The sequence below is a fragment of the Bombina bombina genome, chromosome 12 (assembly GCF_027579735.1).
Source record: "Bombina bombina isolate aBomBom1 chromosome 12, aBomBom1.pri, whole genome shotgun sequence".
Taxonomy (NCBI): Eukaryota; Metazoa; Chordata; class Amphibia; order Anura; family Bombinatoridae; genus Bombina; species Bombina bombina.
This window is the reverse complement of record NC_069510.1, coordinates 124,618,756-124,638,339: the sequence shown is the minus strand read 5'-3', so window position 1 is coordinate 124,638,339 and position 19,584 is coordinate 124,618,756. Positions and strand designations below refer to the sequence as shown.

Below are 19,584 nucleotides of genomic sequence, written 5' to 3'. Positions count from 1 at the left end.
ATTGTTCCCAAGAAGGGAACCCTTGTTGACGGGGATAGAGAACTCTTTTCCACGTTCACTTTCCAGCCGTGAGATCTGAGAAAGGCCAGGACATGTCCGTGTGAGCCTTTGCTTGAGGAAGGGACGACGCTTGAATCAGAATGTCGTCCAGGTAAGGTACTACTGCAATGCCCCTTGGTCTTAGCACCGCTAGAAGGGACCCTAGTACCTTTGTGAAAATCCTTGGAGCAGTGGCTAATCCGAAAGGAAGCGCCACGAACTGGTAATGTTTGTCCAGGAATGCAAACCTTAGGAACCGATGATGTTCCTTGTGGATAGGAATATGTAGATACGCATCCTTTAAATCCACCGTGGTCATGAATTGACCTTCCTGGATGGAAGGAAGGATAGTTCGAATGGTTTCCATCTTGAACGATGGGACCTTGAGAAATTTGTTTAAGATCTTGAGATCTAAGATTGGTCTGAACGTTCCCTCTTTTTTGGGAACTATGAACAGATTGGAGTAGAACCCCATCCCTTGTTCTCTTAATGGAACAGGATGAATCACTCCCATTTTTAACAGGTCTTCTACACAATGTAAGAACGCCTGTCTTTTTATGTGGTCTGAAGACAACTGAGACCTGTGGAACCTCCCCCTTGGGGGAAGTCCCTTGAATTCCAGAAGATAACCTGGGAGACTATTTCTAGCGCCCAAGGATCCAGAACATCTCTTGCCCAAGCCTGAGCGAAGAGAGAGAGTCTGCCCCCCACCAGATCCGGTCCCGGATCGGGGGCCAATATTTCATGCTGTCTTGGTAGCAGTGGCAGGTTTCTTGGCCTGCTTTCCCTTGTTCCAGCCTTGCATTGGTCTCCAAGCTGGCTTGGCTTGAGAAGTATTACCCTCTTGCTTAGAGGACGTAGCACTTTGGGCTGGTCCGTTTTTACGAAAGGGACGAAAATTAGGTCTATTTTTTGCCTTGAAAGGCCGATCCTGAGGAAGGGCGTGGCCCTTACCCCCAGTGATATCAGAGATAATCTCTTTCAAGTCAGGGCCAAACAGCGTTTTCCCCTTGAAAGGAATGTTTAGTAGCTTGTTCTTGGAAGACGCATCAGCCGACCAAGATTTCAACCAAAGCGCTCTGCGCGCCACAATAGCAAACCCAGAATTCTTAGCCGCTAACTAGCCAATTGCAAAGAGGCGTCTAGAGTGAAAGAATTAGCCAATTTGAGAGCATTGATTCTGTCCATAATCTCCTCATAAGGAGGAGAATCACTATCGAGCACCTTTATCAGTTCATCAAACCAGAAATGCGGCTGTAGTGACAGGGACAATGCATGAAATGGTTGTAGAAGGTAACCCTGCTGAACAAACATCTTTTTAAGCAAACCTTCTAATTTTTTATCCATAGGATCTTTGAAAGCACAACTATCCTCTATGGGTATAGTGGTGCGTTTGTTTAAAGTAGAAACCGCTCCCTCGACCTTGGGGACTGACTGCCATAAGTCCTTTCTGGGGTCGACCATAGGAAACAATTTTTTAAATATGGGGGGAGGGACGAAAGGAATACCGGGCCTTTCCCATTCTTTATTAACAATGTCCGCCACCCGCTTGGGTATAGGAAAAGCTTCTGGGAGCCCCGGCACCTCTAGGAACTTGTCCATTTTACATAGTTTCTCTGGGTGCCCCCCCCCCCCCCCCCCCCCCCCCCCCCCCCCCCCCCCCCCCCCCCCCCCCCCCCCCCCATTTTCACAATCATCCAGAGTGGATAATACCTCCTTAAGCAAATGCGGAGATGTTCCAACTTAAATTTAAATGTAATCACATCAGTTCAGCTGTTGAGAAATGTTCCCTGAATCAGTAATTTCTCCCTCAGACAAAACCTCCCTGGCCCCTCAGATTGGGTTAGGGGCCCTTCAGATATTAATATCAGCGTCGTCATGCTCTTCAGTAACTAAAACAGAGCAGCCACGCTTACGCTGACAAGGGTTCATTTTGGCTAAAATGTTTTTGACAGAATTATCCATTACAGCCGTTAATTGTTGCATAGTAAGGAGTATTGGCGCGCTAGATGTACTAGGGGCCTCCTGAGTGGGCAAGACTCGTGTAGACGAAGGAGGGAATGATGCAGTACCATGCTTACTCCCCTCACTTGAGGAATCATCTTGGGCATCATTGTCATTATCACATAAATCACATTTATTTAAATGAATAGGAATTCTGGCTTCCCCACATTCAGAACACAGTCTATCTGGTAGTTCAGACATGTTAAACAGGCATAAACTTGATAAGAAAGTACAAAAAACGTTTTAAAATAAAACCGTTACTGTCACTTTAAATTTTAAACTGAACACACTTTATTACTGCAATTGCGAAAAAACATGAAGGAATTGTTCAAAATTCACCAAATTTTCACCACAGTGTCTTAAAGCCTTAAAATATTGCACACCAAATTTGGAAGCTTTAACCCTTAAAATAACGGAACCGGAGCCGTTTTAACTTTAACCCCTTTACAGTCCCTGGTATCTGCTTTGCTGAGACCCAACCAAACCCAAAGGGGAATACGATACCAAATGACGCCTTCAGAAGTCTTTTCTAAGTATCAGAGCTCCTCTCACATGCGACTGCATGCCATGCCTCTCAAAAACAAGTGCGCAACACCGGCGCGAAAATGAGCTCTGCCTATGCTTTGGGAAAGCCCCTAAAGAATAAGGTGTCTAAAACAGTGCCTGCCGATATTATTATATCAAAATACCCAATAAAATGATTCCTCAAGGCTAAATATGTGTTAATAATGAATCGATTTAGCCCAAAAAAGTCTACAGTCTAAATAAGCCCTTGTGAAGCCCTTATTTACGATCGTAATAAACATGGCTTACCGGATCCCATAGGGAAAATGACAGCTTCCAGCATTACATCGTCTTGTTAGAATGTGTCATACCTCAAGCAGCAAGAGACTGCACACTGTTCCCCCAACTGAAGTTAATTGCTCTCAACAGTCCTGTGTGGAACAGCCATGGATTTTAGTTACGGTTGCTAAAATCATTTTCCTCATACAAACAGAACTCTTCATCTCTTTTCTGTTTCTGAGTAAATAGTACATACCAGCACTATTTGAAAATAACAAACTCTTGATTGAATAATAAAAACTACAGTTAAACACTAAAAAACTCTAAGCCATCTCCGTGGAGATGTTGCCTGTACAACGGCAAAGAGAATGACTGGGGTAGGCGGAGCCTAGGAGGGATCATGTGACCAGCTTTGCTGGGCTCTTTGCCATTTCCTGTTGGGGAAGAGAATATCCCACAAGTAAGGATGACGCCGTGGACCGGACACACCTATGTTGGAGAAATAGAGGTTCCCCACAACACAAAGGGTAGGATGTAGCGCATGAGGAAGGGTAACACATAAGTCATTACTGTCTAATATAGAGGTTCCCCACAGCACAAAGGGTAGGATGTAGCGCATGAGGAAGGGTAACACATAAGTCATTACTGTCTAATATAGAGGTTCCCCACAGCACAAAGGGTAGGATGTAGCGCATGAGGAAGGGTAACACATAAGTCATTACTGTCTAATATAGAGGTTCCCCACAGCACAAAGGGTAGGATGTAGCGCATGAGGAAGGGTAACACATAAGTCATTACTGTCTAATATAGAGGTTCCCCACAAGCACAAAGGGTAGGATGTAGCGCATGAGGAAGGGTAACACATAAGTCATTACTGTCTAATATAGAGGTTCCCCACAGCACAAAGGGTAGGATGTAGCGCATGAGGAAGGGTAACACATAAGTCATTACTGTCTAATATAGAGGTTCCCACACAACACAAAGGGGTAGATGTAGCGCATGAGGAAGGGGTAACACATAAGTCATTACTGTCTAATATAGAGGTTCCCCACAGCACAAAGGGTAGGATGTAGCGCATGAGGAAGGGTAACACATAAGTCATTACTGTCTAATATAGAGGTTCCCCACAGCACAAAGGGTAGGATGTAGCGCATGAGGAAGGGTAACACATAAGTCATTACTGTCTAATATAGAGGTTCCCCACAACACAAAGGGTAGGATGTAGCGCATGAGGAAGGGTAACTCATAAGCACTTTGTTTTTATTACTGTCTTTGCTCATAAATGACGTTTACAGATGATTCCAAAGCTGAGGAGAATGAACTACAAACCCAGCATCTGAACATCTAACCACTAAGCCTTCTAAACAGCCGCTGAATGTGTTCATGTTAAAAGAATGAGAGGGGACATCTGATGTTATGTTAATGACAAGTGGTTGTGCAGACTTTTTTTACCCTCTAACCCTCAGGGAAAGGCCTGCATTCATCCCCAAGAAAAACAGTTCTCATGTATAACACTAGAAGGGAAACAGGGTGTTTACCCGCGGCTTTGGGCCTCAGCTGCTTTTGCTTTCTTTAGACGAGCTTTGCAGCGTCCAAATCTAGACGGCGGTTCTGCAGGATTCGCCTTTCTTTCTGTGAAAAAACACAATAAAAAATTTTCAGGCATAAATGGAAAAATGCAAAATTACCCGCTTACCATATAAAATGTATTTCCCCTTATGATGGTGAGAGTTCAAAAGCATTAATCACAAGTAGGCTATTAATTTCCTGGCAACCTATGCTACATTTCTAGAGCTTTTAACATCCCTCTTTCCCCTCTCATACCATAGACATTCAGTTTCTCCATATGACAAAGTAAAGAGAGATTGTGAAAAAATACAGGAAAAAATCATAGCAGGGCAAAGAAGTGAAAACCAAGTCCTGCCACCAGCTGGATTAAAGCAAAGATAAGGGCTCATGGACATTCACTATCCTGAAAGAAATGTATTTATCAGGTAAGCATAATTTGTTTTCCTTCAAAGGATGGTGAGAGTCCACAAGATCACACATGGGTGTCCCCTCACTGCATTCCCCTCCATCCCCTCACCGCATTCCCCTCCGTCCCCTCACCGCATTTCTTCTTTTTTCGTAAACTTACATAGAACTACTTTACATCACAAGTCACTTTGCACTAATGCTAAGATTTTTACAAAAAAAAAATCAGTAAGAAACTGATGGAAGGGTACAAATATATCATTAATAATATGGTAGACATAACGTTAAAAACCATGGGGCCCTTTTGATACAGCCACTCTGGCGAAATGCGTCAGTGGCATCCCCCTCTCCTTTTCTGTTGTTATTTCATGTTTTTAACGTTATGTCTACCATATTATTAATGATAACTATTAGATATTCTATGTTTGTACTGACCGCTTTGTGGGTTTATTTTACCCCAGGTACGGTTTCCTATTCAGACTAGGCCTATATAACAATATTTTTACCACTATCAATGGTAATTTAAAGGTATAGGCGTTGGGCAGCCGGTACATATGTGTTTGGTTATTAATAGGCTCAGACTTTAACCAGCCATTATAAACGGTAATTACAAGGTATAGGAGTTTGTTTTTTCCAGACAGTGGCACCCGTGTTGCGAGACTCAGTATTGACAGATATTTTATCCAATAACAAGTAACGGTAATCTCAAGGTATATGCAGACTAGTACTCTAGTGACAACTAATATGATACAGCCTGATGAAACAGTGTGTGACACTGAGAAACGCGTTGCTTATGTTTTTACTATTTTAAATAATTTTAAAGATTTATTCATCTCCTCACTTGCTGCCTACCTTTTTTGATCTTCTGAATCGGTAACCTTCTTGGAGCTGGTCTAGTCTCCTCTCCAGTTATTTGAGGTGTGGGACTGGTTACTGTTGGAATCCTTCTGCTGACTGACTCCTGCCCTAAGGCAACCCCTGGACTCTCCTGGTCAGACAAGGATTCGCCCCTGTGATCATATCCTTTTGGTCTACCGGACGACAAGTGGTTCGGATTGCTGGTTTGCACATCTGTGCTTTACCATCTCGTGAGTAGGATTCTTTTGTCCTTCCCAGCCTGTAATATCATTTACCATCTGATCTGCACCATGTGGCGCCCTCTATTTTGATTTTTCTAGTAATCTCAAGGTATAGGTGTCCGGTATTTCCGGACCTCTTAACAACCAGGTAATCCTAATAGAAGCCTCCTAGTCCACCCAACGGTAATTACAAGGTATAGGTGTCCGGTATCTCCGGACTTTTTCACAACGGTAATCCCAGGTATAGGTGATGATACACGCTACTTATTAATACCCAATGACTAGCAACAGTAATTACAAGGTATAGGTGTCAGTATTTCCGGACCTGTTTAACAACCAGGTAACCCTAACAGAAGCCTCCTAGTCACCCCAACGGTAATTACAAGGTATAGGTGTCCGTTATCTCCGGATTTTTTCATACGGTAATCCCAGGTATAGGTGACGATACACGCTACTTATTATACCCCACGATTAGCAACGGTAATTACAAGGTATAGGTGTCCGGTATATGCGGACTTTATTCAATCACCCGGTAACCCCTATTGAGATCCCAGTTACTATAACGGTAATCACAAGGGACAGATTCCGGCATCCCTACACGGTAATCCCAGGTATAGGTGTAGATATATCCCTTTTATTTCCATTACCCTGGTCAACTAACAGGTATTTGGTTCTGGTATTTCCAGGACTGACACTATATGGTATCACGGTAATCAAAGCTATACATGTTCTGGGTAATTCCAGATTCCTAACATAATTGTTATCAACGGTAACTACCAGGTATAGGTGTCTGGCGTATCCAGACCTAGGTATTTAACGGTAAATTCAGCACAGGTAAAACCAGGGACAGATGTCCGGCATTCCTACACAGTAATCCAGGTATAGGTGCAGATATATCACATTTATTTCTATCACCCTAGCTCATTAACTGGTATTTGGTACTGGTATTTCCAGACTGGTACATATGTGGTATCACAGTAATTAAAAGGTATATATGTTCTGGTATCTCTAGCATATGTGTTATCAACGGTAACTTAGATACTTACCTGGTACAATTGGGTATAGGTATCTGTTATTTTAAAACTTATAACAAGTATATATCGTTTTTTGGTAAACCAACAGATACAGATATAGATATCTATCTTACCTTATGATTAACTAAGACATATCTGTGTTTATTCTGAGCAATTCATACTTCCAGTGATTACTATTGGAGAACCAATAAATATTAACCTCTCGCATATGTAAATTTCATACCACATTTGCGGTCAATATTAAGGTCAGTTATCTATTCACAAGACAAATTTAATATCCCAACAAGGTTTTTTTGTCAAATCAAGTCCACAAATATTTTGGGCTTTTCTTCAGTAGACATACATATTCTTTTAAATTGTGTGTATACCCCCAGTTTTTAATATTATTTAGTAAAAGTTATATTTTATTCCCATTTATTCTATATTATCTTTCAACGTTCATGAGTGCTATATTTGTACCCTTCCATCAGTTCTTTACTGATTTTTTTGTAAAAGTTATGACCAGTACAGCACCAATCGTAATATATTATTACCAAAAATATTTGTACAGGGGAGCGTTTATTATTATTATTCTTTATTTATAAAGCGCCGACAGATTCCGCAGCGCTGCCCATGGGTACAAGGATAACAGTACAGTGGAGAAACAATACGATAAGACACAACATTTTACAGACAAATACAGGGGGAGGTGAGGGCCCTATTCCCGTGGGAACTTACAATCTAGACGGGTAGGAGGATTGAAAACAGGAGGTGGGGACTGCAGAGGTGAAATGATATTAGTGAGGAGATAGAGGGCAACTGTTAGTTAAGTGAAGTTAGTTTGTTAATAAGTCGGGTGATAAGCTTCCCTGAAGAGAAAGGTCTTTAGGGAACGTTTAAAGGAGGAGAGGTTAGGGGCAAGTCTGACAGCTCAAGGAAGTGCATTCCAGAGGGTTGGTGCCGCACAAGAGAAGTCCTGTAGTCTAGCATGAGAGGAGGTGATGGTAGAGGATGCAAGAAGCAGGTCGTTGTTGGATCTTAGGGGACGGGCTGGAGTATATTTGTTGATGAGTGAGGACAGGTAGGGTGGGGCAGCATTGGTGAGGGCTTTGTAGGTCAGGGTGAGAATTTTGACTTTAACTCTGTTGTGAATGGGGAGCCATTGAAGGGACTCACAGAGAGGTGCAGCAGAAAACAGAGCGTCGAGAGAGGTGGATTAGCCTGGCAGATGCATTTAGGATGGATTGAGGGGAGGAGAGGCGGGAGAGAGGGAGGCCAGTTAGTAAGTTGTTACAGTAGTCAAGTCTGTTGACTGTGAGTAGTGCCATTGTTTCTCTTTTTGTGATAACTAATGCTAAGATTGTATTTATTTTTACATAAAAGTAGTTATTTCACATATGGTCAGTTAAAATATAATTACTTCTACAAAGCTGAACCATTTTTTCTGTATTTTTTAGGATGACAAAATAAACGCCCCCAATAAATGTTTAATGAAAATAATAAAAAAAAAAAATTTTTAAAAAGTGTATATGTATTGAATAAAATTGCATTATTTTACAGTAGATTAATAATATTTTGTCAACTATGTGTAGCATATATTTAGTGTCCAATATTCCTTTAAGATTATTAACACTTACAACTTTCTACAGCAACTACTTACAGAAATGGTTCTCCCAATGCCTTCCAGGAAATTGCGCCAACAGGTGTAAGAAAATTGATAGAAGATGAGTGCATGAATCACGTTCTGCAACACCCAAATGTTTCTGTGCATCTCCAACCTTGATGAGTGTTTGTCCTAGAACAGAAATAGGAGTCTAGAAATAAACATAATCGTTGTACAAAGGAGAGTGGGGTGGAATCGTGATGCTGGGACAGAGCTGGAATCAGATTAAACCCAACAGAGCGAACAGACGGATCACAATGAAATTAAAGCCAAATACATTATTTGTCCACAGGCTGCAATTACAGACACACAATTCTTATCAGCTTTTACACTGCAATAACCAGAAACTGGCATCATGTAGAACCGTGCATGTACGGAGGACATCTGGGAAATAAGCCATCTTTATAGAGAGAGTCACAGGGTAGTAGATTTTTCCCTCTATAAATATATCATGTCTGTTTATCACAGTATCAGATCAACAATGACAACATTTTACACAGGACAAATATAATGTTTTTTAGCCGACTAGAACTAAACAAGATGAGGACGTTTAGCAAAGAGTGTTGCTAGATCCAAGAAAAAGGAACATTTCTGTCCATTCACAATAAAAGGAATTGTCTAGAAACTGGTTTTGCATAAAAAAACAAGGTGAATAAATAAATAACACGAGTGCAGATCCATGAAAATGATTATGTTACGGTCACTAGCTCAAGCAGTTTAATTACGGTTCATATACTCTGACTACAAGACAGGGGCAAAACATGTCTTGACATTTTTTTCTGGCATTCATTAAAATAATGCCGTTCTGTACAGGTCTAGGGTATAGGCAAGGCACCCATTGGCATGACAGCTATGCATTTCTGGATCCTAGACCCTTTTAAATAATATGCAGCAGTACAAAGGCACATGCAGTCTGACCTGTACTAATATGTTTAATAAAACTAGTCAAATGGGATGCCAGAGTACTCTCCTGCCCCTCCTGTACCAAAGGGTTCTTTTGTTTTCACAGAGGACTCTGGGAATTGTAGTCTTTTGCCCTTCCGATTCCATGCTCAAAGACCAATGGAGTGTGATAATCATAACCCTGAGGATATACGATAGTATCTCCTGGCTGTACAAGACTTCTTCTCCCCTGTTTTACCTCTCCTCTTCCTTTCTTATTTTCCATTTCTCTCCTCTTTTCCTCACGTCTCGTTCACCTTTACCCCCTCATATTTGCCAGGCCTTTTTCTTCAATTCACCCCCTAGTCCACATATTTCCTAATTACTTTCCCATTCTATGGCCTCAACGTCTTCCCCTCACTAATCATCTATAACTTTATACCACCAAGCCCCTATCCCCCCTTACACCTTCCTCTCTCACTTTTCCCTGTTCCTTTATTTTCACTCTCCCTATTGTCTGACGGTGTCTGGTAAGATTACTATAAACCTGGCTTTTATGTCTTTGATATTCCTGGAACTATTGCAGTATATTTGTTGTATTATCTTGCTCTGGTTCTATATAACTACTATACCCCCTGTGACATTAATGGTAATATAGAAGTTTGTACATCTAATATCCCCATGCTACTGGGTTGGTGTCAAAAGCTGAACTACAAGAATAAATTAGCAGGGTCAAGGGCCCTTGTCCAAAAGGGAAGAGAAAGCTTTAAACTATCCCTAAATACCACAAGCTAGAAAACAGCAGGTTAGAATAGATCTTCAAAAGTGTGTAAATATGAAAACGTATTACCTTTAAAACAGGTTATCTACTATTGTCATGTACCATAGCATGACTAAACCTAGTAGCAGATCAGTGGTCTAACACATTACTGAGAGAGACATAATGTTCCTCTAACGACTTTAATAGTTTGCTGAGAAAAAACAAAATGAGAGTTCATTACCAGTTCTTAACATAGTCTGTGATAGACGATATCCGTTTGCAGAATCTGTACATTTGAAGGAAAAACAGAATTTATGTTTACCTGATAAATACTTTCTCCAACGTGTGTCCGTCCAGCGTCCTTACTTGTGGATATTCTCTTCCCCAACAGGAAATGGCAAAGAGCCCAGCAAAGCTGGTCACATGATCCTCCTAGGCTCCGCCTACCCAGTCATTCGACCGACGTTAAGGAGGAATATTTGCATAGGATAAACCATATGGTACCGTGGTGACTTTATTTAAATAAAATAAAATATCAGACCTGATTAAAAAAACCAGGGCGGGCCGTGGACCGGACACACCGTTGAGAAAGTAATTTATCAGGTAAACATAAATTCTGTTTTCTCAACATAGGTGTATCGGTCCACGGCGTCATCCTTACTTGTGGGAACCAATACCAAAGCTTTAGGACACGGATGAAGGGAGGGAGCAAATCAGGTCACCTAAATGGAAGGCACCACGGCTTGCAAAACCTTTCTCCCAAAAATAGCCTCAGAAAGCAAAAGTATCAAACTTGTAAAATTTGGTAAAAGTGTGCAGTGAAGACCAAGTCGCTGCCCTACATATCTGATCAACAGAAGCCTCGTTCTTGAAGGCCCATGTGGAAGCCACAGCCCTAGTGGAATGAGCTGTGATTCTTTCGGGAGGCTGCCGTCCGGCAGTCTCGTAAGCCAATCTGATGATGCTTTTAATCCAAAAAGAGAGAGAGGTAGAAGTTGCTTTTTGACCTCTCCTCTTTACCGGAATAAACAACAAACAAGGAAGATGTTTTGTCTAAAATCCTTTGTAGCATCTAAATAGAATTTTAGAGCGCGAACAACATCCAAATTGTGCAACAAAACGTTCCTTCTTTGAAACTGTTTTCGGACACAGAGAAGGTACGATAATCTCCTGGTTAATGGTTTTGTTAGAAACAACTTTTGGAAGAAAAACCAGGTTTAGTACGTAAAACCACCTTATCTGCATGGAACAACCAGATAAGGTGGAGAACACTGCAGAGCAGATAATTCTGAAACTCATCTAGCAGAAGAAATTGCAACCAAAAACAAAACTTTCCAAGATAATAACTTAATATCAACGGAATGTAAGGGTTCAAACGGAACCCCCTGAAGAACTGAAAGAACTAAGTTGAGACTCCAAGGTAGGAGGTCAAAGGTTTGTAAACCAGGCTTAATTTCTATCCAGAGCCTGAACAAAGGCTTGAACATCTGGCACAGCTGCCAGCTTTTTGTGAAGTAACACAGACAAGGCAGAAATCTGTCCCTTCAGGGAACTAGCAGATAATCCTTTTTCCAATCCTTCTTGACGGAAGGATAGAATCTTAGTGAATCTTAACCTTGTCCCAAGGAATCCTTTAGATTCACACCCAACAGATATATTTTTATCCAAATTTTGTGGTAAATCTTCTAGTTACAGGCTTTCTGGCCTGAACAAGAGTAATCGATAACTGAATCTGAGAACCCTCGCTTCGATAAGATCAAGCGTTCAATCTCCAAGCAGTCAGCTGGAGTGAAACCAGATTCGGGATGTTCGAACGGACCCTGAACAAGAAGGTCTCGTCTCAAAGGTAGCTTCCAATGTGGAGCCGATGACATATCACCAGATCTGCATACCAGTCCTGCGTGGCCACGCAGGAGCTATCAAGTCACCGACCGCCCTCTCCTGATTGATCCTGGCTACCAGCCCTGGGGATGAGAGGAAACGGCGGGGAACACATAAGCTAGTTTGAAGGTCCAAGGTGCTACTAGTGCATCCACTAGAGCCGCCTTGGGATCCCTGGATCTGGACCCGTAGCAAGGAACTTTGAAGTTCTGACGAGAGGCATCAAGATCCATGTCTGGAATGCCCCACAGCTGAGTGACTTGGGCAAAGATTTCCGGATGGAGTTCCCCCACTCCCCCGGATGCAATGTCTGACGACTCAGAAAATCCGCTTCCCAATTTTCCACTCCTGGGGATGTGGGATAGCAGACAGGTGGGCAGGAGTGAGACTCCGCCCATAGAATGATTTTGGTCACTTCTTCCATCGCTAGGGAACTCCTTGTTCCCACCCCTGCTGGTTTGATGTACGCAACAGTTGTCATGTGTCTGATTGAAACCGTATGAACTTGGCCCTCGCTAGCTGAGGCCAAGCCTTGAGAGCATTGAATATCGCTCTCAGTTCCAGAATATTTATCGGTAGAAGAGATTCTTCCCGAGACCAAAAACCCTGAGCTTTCAGGGATCCCCAGACCGCGCCCCAGCCCATCAGACTGGCGTCGGTCGTGACGATGACCCACTCCGGTCTGCGGAATGTCATCCCTTGTGACAGGTTGTCCAGGGACAGCCACCAACGGAGTGAGTCTCTGGTCCTCTGATTTACTTGTATCTTCGGAGACAAGTCTGTATAGTCCCCATTCCACTGACTGAGCATGCACAGTTGTAATGGTCTTAGATGAATGCGCGCAAAAGGAACTATGTCCATTGCCGCTACCATCAAACCGATCACTTCCATGCACTGCGCTATGGAAGGAAGAGGAACGGAATGAAGTATCCGACAAGAGTCTAGAAGTTTTGTTTTTCTGGCCTCTGTCAGAAAAATCCTCATTTCTAAGGAGTCTATTATTGTTCCCAAGAAGGGAACCCTTGTTGACGGAGATAGAGAACTCTTTTCCCACGTTCCACTTTCATCCGTGAGATCTGAGAAAGGCCAGTGACAATGTCCGTGTGAGCCTTTGCTTGAGGAGGAAGGGACGACGCTTTGAATCAGAATGTCGTCCAAGTAAGGTACTACAGCAATTGCCCCTTGGTCTTAGCACAGCTAGAAGGGAACCCTAGTACCTTTGTTGAAAATCCTTGGAGCAGTGGCTTAATCCGAAAGGAAGCGCCACGCAAACTGGTAATGCTTGTCCAGGAATGCGAACCTTAGGAACCGATGATGTTCCTTTGGATAGGAATATGTAGATACGCATCGCTTTAAATCCACTGTGGTCATGAATTGACCTTCCTGGATGGAAGGAAGAATAGTCGAATGGTTTCCATCTTGAACGATGGAACCTTGAGAAACTTGTTTAAGATCTTGAGATCTAAGATTGGTCTGAACGTTCCCTCTTTTTTGGGAACTATGAACAGATTGGAGTAGAAACCCCATCCCTTGTTCTCTTAATGGAACAGGATGAATCACTCCCATTTTTAACAGGTCTTCTACACAATGTAAGAATGCCTGTCTTTTATGTGGTCTGAAGACAACTGAGACCTGTGGTAACCTCCCCCCTTGGGGGAAGCCCCTTGAATTCCAGAAGATAACCTTGGGAGACTATTTCTAGCGCCCAAGATCCAGAACATCTCTTGCCCAAGCCTGAGCGAAGAGAGAGAGTCTGCCCCCCACCAGATCCGGTCCCGGATCGGGGGCCAACATTTCATGCTGTCTTGGTAGCACGTGGCAGGTTTCTTGGCCTGCTTTCCTTGTTCCAGCCTTGCATTGGTCTCCAAGCAGGCTTGGCTTGAGAAGTATTACCCTCTTGCTTAGAGGACGTAGCACTTTGGGCTGGTCCATTTCTACGAAAGGGACGAAAATTAGGTTTATTTTTTGCCTTGAAAGGCCGATCCTTGATGGAAGGGCGTGGCCCTTACCCCCAGTGATATCAGAGATAATCTCTTTCAAGTCAGGGCAAACAGCGTTTTCCCTTGAAAGGAATGTAAGTAGCTTGTTCTTGGAAGACGCATCAGCCGACCAAGATTTCAACCAAAGCGCTCTGCGCGCCACAATAGCAAACCCAGAATTCTTAGCCGCTAACCTAGCCAATTGCAAAGTGGCGTCTAGGGTGTAAGAATTAGCCAATTTGAGAGCATTGATTCTGTCCATAATCTCCTCAAAGGAGGAGAATCACTATCGACCGCCTTTATCAGCTCATCGAACCAGAAACATGCGGCTGTAGCTACAGGGACAATGCATGAAATTGGTTGTAGAAGGTAACCCTGCTGAACAAACATCTTTTTAAGTAAACCTTCTAATTTTTTATCCATAGGATCTTTGAAAGCACAACTATCCTCTATGGGTTATAGTGGTGCGTTTGTTTAAAGTGGAAACCGCTCCCTCGACCTTGGGGACTGTCCTGCCATAAGTCCTTTCTGGGGTCGACCATAGGAAACAATTTTTAAATAGGGGGGGGAGGGACGAAAGGAATACCGGGCCTTTCCCATTCTTTATTAACAATGTCCGCCACCCGCTTGGGTATAGGAAAAGCTTCTGGGAGCCCCGGGACCTCTAGGAACTTGTCCATTTTACATAGTTTCTCTGGGATGACCAACTTGTCACAATCATCCAGAGTGATAATACCTCCTTAAGCAGAATGCGGAGATGTTCCAACTTAAATTTAAACGTAATCACATCAGGTTCAGGCTTGTTGAGAAAAGTTCCCTGAATCAGTAATGTCTCCCTCAGACAAAACCTCCCTGGCCCATCAGACTGGGTTAGGGGCCCTGACCATATTATCAGCGTCGTCATGCTCTTCCAGTATCTAAAACAGAGCAGTCGCATGCCTTACGCTGATAAGTGTTAATTTTGGCTAAAATGTTTTTGACAGAATTATCCATTACAGCCGTTAATTGTTGCATAGTAAGGAGTATTGCGCGCTAGATGTACTAGGGGCCTCCTGAGTGGGCAAGACTCGTGTAGACGAAGGAGGGAATGATGCAGTACCATGCTTACTCCCCTCACTTGAGGAATCATCTTGGGCATCATTGTCATTGTCACATAAATCACATTTATTTAAATGAATGGGAATTCTGGCTTCCCCACATTCAGAACACAGTCTATCTGTAGTTCAGACATGTTAAACAGGCATAAACCTTGATAACAAAGTACAAAAAACGTTTTAAAATAAAACCGTTACTGTCACTTTAAATTTTAAACTGAACACACTTTATTACTGCAATTGCGAAAAAACATGAAGGAATTGTTCAAATTCACCAAATTTTCACCACAGTGTCTTAAAGCCTTAAAAGTATTGCACACCAAATTTGGAAGCTTTAAACCCTTAAAATAACGGAACCGGAGCCGTTTTTAACTTTAACCCCTTTACAGTCCCTGGTATCTGCTTTGCTGAGACCCAACCAAGCCCAAAGGGGAATACGGTACCAATGACGCCTTCAGAAAGTCTTTTCTAAGTATCAGAGGCTCCTCTCACATGCGACTGCATGTCATGCCTCTCAAAAACAAGTGCGCAACACCGGCGCGAAAATGAGCTCTGCCTATGATTTGGGAAAGCCCCTAAAGAATAAGGTGTCTAAAACAGTGCCTGCCGATATTATTAGAATCAAAATACCCAGAATAAATGATTCCTCAAGGCTAAATATGTGTTAATAATGAATCGATTTAGCCCAGAAAAAGTCTACAGTCTTAATAAGCCCTTGTGAAGCCCGTATTTACGATCTTAATAAACATGGCTTACCGGATCCCATAGGGAAAATGACAGCTTCCAGCATACATCGTCTTGTTAGAATGTGTCATACCTCAAGCAGCAAGAGACTGCTCACTGGTTCACCCGCCGTTTCCCCAACTGAAGTTAATTGCTCTCAACAGTCCTGGGTGTGGATACAGCCATGGATTTTAGTGACGGTTGCTAAAATCATTTTCCTCATACAAACAGAAATCTTCATCTCTTTTCTGTTTCTGAGTAAATAGTACATACCAGCACTATTTAAAATAACAAACTCTTGATTGAATAATAAAAACTACAGTTAAACACTAAAAAACTCTAAGCCATCTCCGTGGAGATGTTGCCTGTACAACGGCAAAAGAGAATGACTGGGGTAGGCGGAGCCTAGGAGGGATCATGTGACCAGCTTTGGCTGGGCTCTTTTGCCATTTCCTGTTGGGGAAGAGAATATCCCACAAGTAAGGATGACGCCGTGGACCGGACACACCTATGTTGGAGAAAAGGCTTTAGATTATACTCTGCTCAATAAAGGATTCTGAAATACTTACTTCAAAGCCTGTGCAACACTGCACAGTGGTATACAGAGTATTACCATCATATAGTAATTTAGTACAAACAGAAGAGGCATGAAATGGGGTCCCAAAAAAAAACCAAAATCCTATGTGCATTCTATCCTCATCATATACTTCCCTTCAGGTATCATCGGCAATTTCTCAGACCTATTTTTTGCGCTGATTCCCCAACTGAGAAAAGTCTTGTATATAAAAAAAAATTTAATAAAAATCTAAGAACTTCATGGACATGATTTTACAGGAATTACACTCAACATCTGCATAATTTCAGTAGAGAAGATGCCAACCAAACATTTGGTGAACAGGACCCCTGAACCAGCATTTCTGAGGACACAAGCAGATTCCATGGAGGAAGAATTGTCAGTTAAAGTAGAAACTAAGACCATTGAGGACATTGGAGTATATAGAAATCACAGTCACAAGCCTCTTGATGTATTCTCTTCAATAGACGTGGGATCAAAGGAATTAGAGGAACACGTACAACAGGAGGAATATCAGTGGCTGAAAGAGAGCATCAACGCCCAGAGCCTGGGGTGAGGGATATCGGCTGTAAAACAGAGGAACCTAATGAGTTTAACTGGTTTCGTTAGGTCTATATTTGGAAAATGCTATCTGTTTACTATGTCTCGGAAAAGCCTGGGATTCAGTTTCCATTCTACTGGATAAATTGGTACACAACTGAGATAATCTGCTGTCATGTTCTGTACTCCTGGTAGATGTACTGCTAAAAGAAGATGAATATGCTCTTGTACCCACAGAAACATTTCTGAAGCCTCTCTTTTGAGGCTTAACAACTTCTTGTGGCCCCCCCTGTCTGGATTCTTCTCACTGATCTCCCTTGAAGAAACTGCTAAAAAATAAAGAACAGTTTGGCTGATAGCTCTTATTTCCAGAATAATTAAAAAGAGGTAACTTGTGACTTTCCTGATCCAGTGTCCTTGAGCAAACTGTTCCTGACAAATAGTTCCTTGAACTTGAAATCCTTGGGAAAGATTTGATTCTCGGGACCACCTGAGATTGACCTTTGTGTCTCTTCCAATTTTGGAAATAAACAAAAAACTGAAGAACTGCAGAGATTTAAATTCTCCACCTAAGAGCCAGAACAGTTCAGTCCTTGGTATGAGGAGCACCAACATGAACTTCAACATCTTTCCTGGCCAGCTCAATCACCTGACTTGAATAGCATCGAACCACAGTAAGCAGTATTGGAGAGCAGAGTTAGGAACAGATTCCATTCGCCAACATCTCTGAAGCAATTGACAGATGTCTGATAGACAAATTGTACAACATTCTACTAGAGGACCATTCAGTTTTATGAATCTATTTAAAGAAAGTTGGAAGTTGTATTAAAGGCAAACCACCTTATTAATCAAGAAATATCACCTTTTTCTCAGGTGTTCACATTATTGTGTCCAACCTCTGTATGTAGCATAATAATGTAAAATTACTTCAGCAGTCCTTCAAGGGCCATTATAGTCATATTTTTTTTATCAAAGGCTTAACAAACATTTGATAAAAATAGTTAACATTTTACCGATATTTATCTATTAAATGCAATCTATTGTTTTTTACTTCTTACAAATTTATATTGCTTCCACTGCCAATGAAAGTGGTGATTTAGCTTCCAATTAACCTGTGAGTCGCTGACCGACATGTAAGTTGGAGCCTGCTCAATCCAGCATTTCCTTAGCTCTTCACAGCTTATGCAAAGAAGAGCGGACTGCCAAATACCAATCAAAAAAGATCCGGTGTTCTGTAGAGAACTCCAATCTGACCTCACTTCCGGTGATTCCATACATCAGATGGGCACTGCAATCCGCCTCTATTATCTATCTTCTATTTTGCCTCTGCCTGAGGGGTTCAAGGGGGGCAAAGCCCCCTTGTAAACCTCATTGCCCAAGGTTTACTTGGGTGTATGCCAGAGGATCGGAGGTGTGCCCCCCAAGACAGGCAAAAACAGATAGTGAAAATAGAAGAATCACCGGAAGTGATGTCAGATTGGAGTTTAAAAGAATTGGAGTTCTCGAAAGAACACCGGCCCCCCTGCACGCGTTCACGAGAGAGCCAATCGGCAATGGTTGCTATGGCATCCTTTGAAGCATCGTGAATGATGGCAGAGATCGTGTAAACGTTGCTCTTAGGGTATCCATCTCATCTGCTAGCATGTCAGCTGACGTTTGTTGACTTCCACTTTCAGCGTGCTCCTGTGCACGCTCCCATGTCTGATCAACAAGCCAATGCCGATTAGACAAGGGGGAAAGGAGAAGAAAAAGAAAAAAACGCCCATTTCTGGGGCGTTTTGGAACAGCTCATTGAGAGACTATTATTCCTACTTTAGAGTATGATTTTTAATATAAAAAATAATAGTTTAAAAAAACAAAAAAACAAACACACTGTAAATGTGATTAACACAACTAAAAATATTAAATATGTAAAATAACATAATTATGGACCTTTCATTTGCTATGAACCATAGATTACAATGGAAGAGCTGAAATGCTTCTACATTTGCTGCAGACTATTTTATATAAAGCATTTATGTGAATTTTGCTCTGAAAGGTAGGTAGACCGCTCATATCACTCACCGTAGGGTGAACCCGGACCAAAATCATTTGCTGCCTCTACCATATACTGGCCCACAGAGCTCTGCATTGGTAACTCGAGAAGGGACCTTCCTGTCTAGTTTCTCATACAAGAACTCTTCTACCCGGGCACCTAGACAAAACAAAATGGACACAAACCAAAGAAGATTAGTCAATTCAAGGTCATAATGATGTTACTAGACACAACAAAGGCACTGTTCAAAACATAACATGTATTGTAAAACCTTTATGGCCTGGCCCAAATAATCCTAAATGACATAAAATCAAGATATATATGGTTGCTTTTATTTTTAAATAAATATAAATGGAAATAGATAGGAGTTGTGGTGTCATCTTTAAAATTATTACCGGAAGAAAAAATGAAATCAAATTACTAACATGAAAGTAGACAAATTAAAATAAACAAGCAGTGCATGTTTGCTCTGCAATGTTTGTTATTTATCCAAACTTTTGCAGCTGCTAAATTAAAGGGACAGTGAAGACAAAATTAAACTTAAAATGATTGGATAGAACA

General features: G+C 41.9%; 1 protein-coding gene across 1 annotated transcript in view; it reads right to left on the bottom strand.

Annotated features, from left to right (window-relative positions):
* The window catches only part of SH3GLB2 (SH3 domain containing GRB2 like, endophilin B2), a 121,409-nt gene that overhangs the window by 81,566 nt on the left and 20,259 nt on the right, over positions 1 to 19,584 (bottom strand). The window contains 8 exon segments of the mRNA XM_053696186.1: positions 2,702 to 2,706; positions 4,372 to 4,416; positions 4,419 to 4,458; positions 8,553 to 8,588; positions 8,591 to 8,631; positions 8,634 to 8,687; positions 19,053 to 19,107; positions 19,109 to 19,182. Of these exon segments, the coding sequence (XP_053552161.1) occupies positions 2,702 to 2,706; positions 4,372 to 4,416; positions 4,419 to 4,458; positions 8,553 to 8,588; positions 8,591 to 8,631; positions 8,634 to 8,687; positions 19,053 to 19,107; positions 19,109 to 19,182 (350 nt within the window).